The sequence below is a fragment of the Chrysochloris asiatica genome, unplaced genomic scaffold (genome assembly GCF_000296735.1).
Source record: "Chrysochloris asiatica unplaced genomic scaffold, ChrAsi1.0 scaffold00160, whole genome shotgun sequence".
NCBI lineage: Eukaryota > Metazoa > Chordata > Mammalia > Afrosoricida > Chrysochloridae > Chrysochloris > Chrysochloris asiatica.
In genome coordinates this window covers 5,407,931-5,413,052 of record NW_006408678.1, presented here as the reverse complement: position 1 = coordinate 5,413,052, position 5,122 = coordinate 5,407,931, and the positions used below count along the sequence as shown (strand labels likewise).

General features: G+C 40.2%; 1 protein-coding gene across 1 annotated transcript in view; it reads right to left on the bottom strand.

Moving 5' to 3' along the window:
• The window catches only part of GNPTAB (N-acetylglucosamine-1-phosphate transferase, alpha and beta subunits), a 172,432-nt gene that overhangs the window by 71,288 nt on the left and 96,022 nt on the right, over positions 1-5,122 (bottom strand). Inside the window, exons 3-4 of the mRNA XM_006871094.1 lie at positions 4,456-4,575; positions 3,397-3,438 (exon numbers count right to left, since the gene is read on the bottom strand). Coding sequence (XP_006871156.1) covers positions 3,397-3,438; positions 4,456-4,575 — 162 coding nt within the window. The remainder of the gene's footprint in view (positions 1-3,396; positions 3,439-4,455; positions 4,576-5,122) is intronic.

The following is a 5,122-nucleotide window of genomic DNA, read 5'->3' as shown; positions in this document are numbered from 1 at the left end:
GCCGATATCCCTCTCTATTTGTTCGGCTTTGTTAGTTTATGCTCCCTTTTCTCTGGAAATGCAGCCTTCTAAATGGGGTTGCTCTAGCCCTGCACTCCAAGGTCTGAAGGGGGCAGAGGTACTCGCAGGCGCAGGCGCGGGGAGCGGGAGCCACGTACAGGCAGGCAAAAGCTCAAAATGCCTGTAATTCCTCAGCAATTTGATCTTTTAAAAAAATGAGTTCAGAATGTTGAAATATAAGAGCTTATGTTTCCTCAAAGGCTGTCTGTCTGCTAGACAGAGGTTTCCTATGTGCGATTCCTTGGAAACCCTATGTAAGGTTGCTATGGGTCGAAACCAACTCAATGGCACTTAACAACAGCAACAAATGGTGAACAAAACCTTTGGTACCTTTTTACCCTCCACACATGATAAAACTTTCATTAGCTAGAACCTGAAAAACTACAGTTCCCAATGAGTCATGCCTTCCACACTGAAAAATTCCCACTATTGTTATTAGGCGCCACCAATTTATTTCCAATTCACAGTAACCCTACGTATAACAGAATGAAGCACTGCCCAGCCTTCCAGCATCCTCACCATCACTGCTGTGTTAGAGCTCACTGGGGCAACCTCTGTGTCAGTCCACCTTTTTCACTGACTCTCTACTTCACCAAGCATGATGTGCTTTTACAAGAACTAGTCCCTTCTGATAATATGTCTGAAGTACAGGAGATGAAATCTTGCCATCTTCACTTCTAAGGAGACTTCTGGCTGTACTTCTTCCAAACAGATTTGTTCATTCTTCTGGCAGTCCACAGTACATTCAACTTATTCACCAATATCATATTTCAAAAGCATCAATTCTTCTTCAGTCTTCCTTTCTCTTGTTTTCTCATGCATGTTGTTGTTGTTGTTAGGTGCCATTGAGTCGGTACCGACTCATAACAACCCTATGCACAACAGAATGAAACGCTGCCCAGTCCTGGGCCAACTTGACTCACTACTGTTGCCACACTTGATGCTGCCACTTTACTAATCCATCTTGCTAGGGGTCTTCCTTTTTTTCTCTGATGCTCCACCTTACCAAACATGATATCCTTCTCTAGTGACTGGTCCCTCCAGACAATATGTCTGAAGTATGAGACATGAAGCTTGACCATCCTAGCCTCCAAGAAGCACTCTGGCTGTACTTCTTCCAACACAGATCTATAGGTTCTTTTGGCAGCCCATGGCACTTTCGATATTCTCAAAAGCATCAATTCTTCTACGGTCTTCCTTACTCACTGTCCAGCTTTCGTATGCATATGAGGTTATTGAAAATATCATGGCTTGGGTCAGGTGAACCTTAGTCTGTGCATGTAAGGCAACTGAAAATACTATGGCTTGGTTCAGGCATACTTTAGTTCTGAAAGTGGCATCCTTGCTTTTTAGCTCTTTAGAGAGGTTTCATTGTAGCAGATTTACCAAAAGCAAATTGTTAAGTGCCATCAAGTTGGTTCCAATGTGCAGAATGAAACATTGTTGGGTCCTGAGGCATCCTCACAATATTTGTTGTATCTGAGCTCACTGCTGCAGCCACTGATTGACAGCCTTCTTTTTTGCTGACATTACTTTATCAAGTACAATGTCCTTCTCCAGGGACTGTTCCCTCCTGATAGCATTACCCAAAGTACTTGCCATACTCACGTCTAGCTGAACTTCTTTCAAGACAGACTTTTCCATAGTACTTTCAATATTATTTACTAACACCATAATTCCAATGTATTGATTCTTTTATGGCCTTTTCCTTATTCATTGCCCAACTTTCCACGTGCATATGAAGTGATTGAAAATTCCATGGCTTGGGTTGGGTACACCTTAGTCCTCAGACTGACAGCTTTGCCCAATGCAATACATCATTTGATTTCTTGACTGCTGCTTTCCTTAAGTGTTTATTGTGAAGCCAGGTAAAATGAAATCCTTGACAACATCAGTCTTTTCTCCATTTATCATGATGCTCTTTACGGGTCCAGTTGTTATAAGGATTTTTGTTTTCTTTTCACTGAGTTGTAATCCATACTAAAAGCTGTGCAATCTTTGATCTTCACCAGTAAATATTTCAGGTCCTCTTTCCTTTCAGCAAGCAAGGTTGACTCATCCACATATCGCAGGCTGTTCATGAGTCTTCCTCCAATTCCGATGCCATGTTCTTCTCCATATAATGCAGCTTCTTGTGTTATTTGCTCAGCATACAGATTAAATAGGTATGGTGAAAAGATAGGTGCAACCCTGACACACATCTATCTTGACTTAAAACCATGCCATCTCTACCAGCTGCTCCTCAAAAACCTAATGAGACCTCAGAAACACTTTGAGTCAGAACCAATTCTACAGCACTTAACAACAAGATTCTACATTCAACAGTAAGTTTCAGAGTCTCTTCTCTTCTGACATCCACTTTGGTCTTCTCTTTCTTTCCTGTCTTTTAAATGACGTTTGCTTTCTTTATGTATGATGCTCTTGATGCCATCCTACAACTCATCTTGCCTTCAGTCACTAGTTTCCATGCATCAAATCTGTTCTTGAGATGGTCTCTAAATTCAAGTGGGATGTAGTCAAGGTCATATTTTGACTTTCAGACTTGCAATTTTCTTCAGTATGAAACTGAACTTTGAATATGAGCAATCAAGGGTCTGTTCACCTGGCCTTGTCTTGACTAATGATATTAATCTCCATGGTCGCTTCTCACATATGTAGTCAAATTGATTCCTATGTATTCCATCTGAGAGGTCCAAGTACATAGTCACCATTTATATTGTTGAAAAAAGTATTTCCAATGAATAGGCTACTGGTCTTGCACAATTTTGTCATGTGATCTCTCCACTGTCATTTCTATCACCAACACCATATTTTCCAACAATTTTCCCTCTTCTTTGTTTCCAACTTTCCCCTATAATGTAATTGTTGTTAAGTGCCATTAAGTTGGTTCCAACCCATGTGATCCTGAATGGGGTTTTGGAGGAGCAGCTTGTGAGTTTGAACCACCGACCTTGTGATTCAAACCAACCTTGCGGTCCAGTGCTTTATCATACAGCACCACACCAGGATTCCTTCCCCTATAATTTTTGATGTTGTTAAATGCTGTCAAGTCGGTTCCAATCCACAGCAACCCTGTATAAGGTTTACAAGGAGCAGTTGGTAAGCTTGAACTGCCGACCTTGTGGTTCAAACTGACTTTGCAGTCTAGTGCATTAACCCACACCACTACACCAAGACTCCTTTATAATAGTTATACTTAGTTTTGGGGTCAAAAACCAGTAGAAGGATCAAATATGAATAACAGAGTACATGCAAAATAGTGGATACAAAGGATCATCTGGACATTGCACTTAAATCCTTCACATTTATTCCTGAAAGGAAAATTAAAATGCTTACCTTTTTTTAGTTGGTTCCGTTGTGTTCTTCCCAAGGATTTCTCTAATGAAAAGCAAATATAAGTTATTACATATGCATAGGCTTGTGCTATCCCAAAATATGCAAAAGCTTACTAGTTACTATGGTGGAACTAACTCATTGGTAGGAGGTACTACAATACTTATAACTTTTAAGATGCATAATAAATCACGTTTCAATGAACCAGTTTCCACCAAAACAGTCTGCTTAATGGAAAAGTTTTTACGTTTTACTAGGAAAACATGGTCCCAGGCTATCCAAGTTATTTTTGTGCATTCGGAAGGTTTTATAACCTCTCAAAAAGAAAGAGACAAGCTGTTGCAGTATGAAGTGGCCAGTAATCTGCAATGGGGAACACTCATAATGTTTATAAAGCAGCAAAGGGGGAAGTTCTCAGCAAATATACATTAGGAATCAAAGAAGAAGCTATACCAGCCAGGGCCCTACCTCCGAGGGCTCCCAGAAGCCTGTTCTACCTTTCTCAGATACAGTAAAGGGAATGAACAAACTGATGTATCAAAAAGAGTTCTCTATTCCATAGTGTAGTAATTGATACTAAAGGGTGAGAGGAGGGGAGAAGAATATGCACTCCAGTGGCTCTTTCAAATGGAACAAAATTCTCTACTTTCAGCTTTAGTTTTCAAGGAATAAATCTGTCTTACTATGAAAATTGTTTGTATAAATGACTGCTTATTTCATGAAGATACCATCATGCCTGGGACTCAGACTTGGCAAGTAGGAAGCACAGGTCTACCCTGGGAGATTTTCTCACCTTTAGGTCCCTGGAAGACCATGCCATAACTAGAGACCAGCATTCATTTCTAACAGAGTAAGGTCAAGACCTTTCGAAGCAGCCAAGTCCTCCTCAGGCACCAAGAAACAAGGATTGAGAGGTGACCACCACAATTTGGTAACGGTATGAATGTAAGACACAGATATGTGTTTGTGTAACATGTTGGATATCACCAGATCCAAAAACAAGTGCTTTGTTACTTATCTGACCTGAGTTTTTACATTTTCTTTGTTAAAAATCCATTTTACCTCATCGCTTTCTGCTCCTCCTCCATCTGTTCTCTGACTTGCTGTAGTTCCTTTAGCAGCTCAAGATCAGTGCCATTAACCCAGGTGTAGACCACATCTATTGGCATGGGCAGACAGAGTCTAGGAAAAATGCAAACATCTTCTAGCTTAAACAGATTTGGGAATAAGGTTTATACTTAGAAGTAATTCTTAAAAAGCAAAGTACATGTAATTCAATCATGGCGTGTATCACAGAAATAAATGTTTTCAATAGGAGCCAAAGGGTTAATGTCTTGTTGCCTTCTCTGTGGATTGCACTATGTACACTAAACACCGTATGCCATTCACATCATTTGATCCTCACAACCATCTTGTAAGAAGGTTGGTTTCAATGCCATTTTAAAAATTGTTGGTGGTTTGGAACAAGAGGGCTCTGTGATACAGGGATCTAAGCATAGTCTGAATGGGTACAAGAGGGGAAATAATGTTAAGATGCTTGACTGTCTTATGAATATTGGTTTTCCTTGCCTACTATTGTAAAATAGACACTTGACTGGGATAGAAAGGAATCTTGGGAAACATGATTACAGAAAACTTGCAAGCCAGTCTTCAGCCTAAAACTGACTGGAATACCTAAAGGGGGTTCTAGAACTAGCCCAGTGAAATAGGCTTCTTGAGGAACATTTGT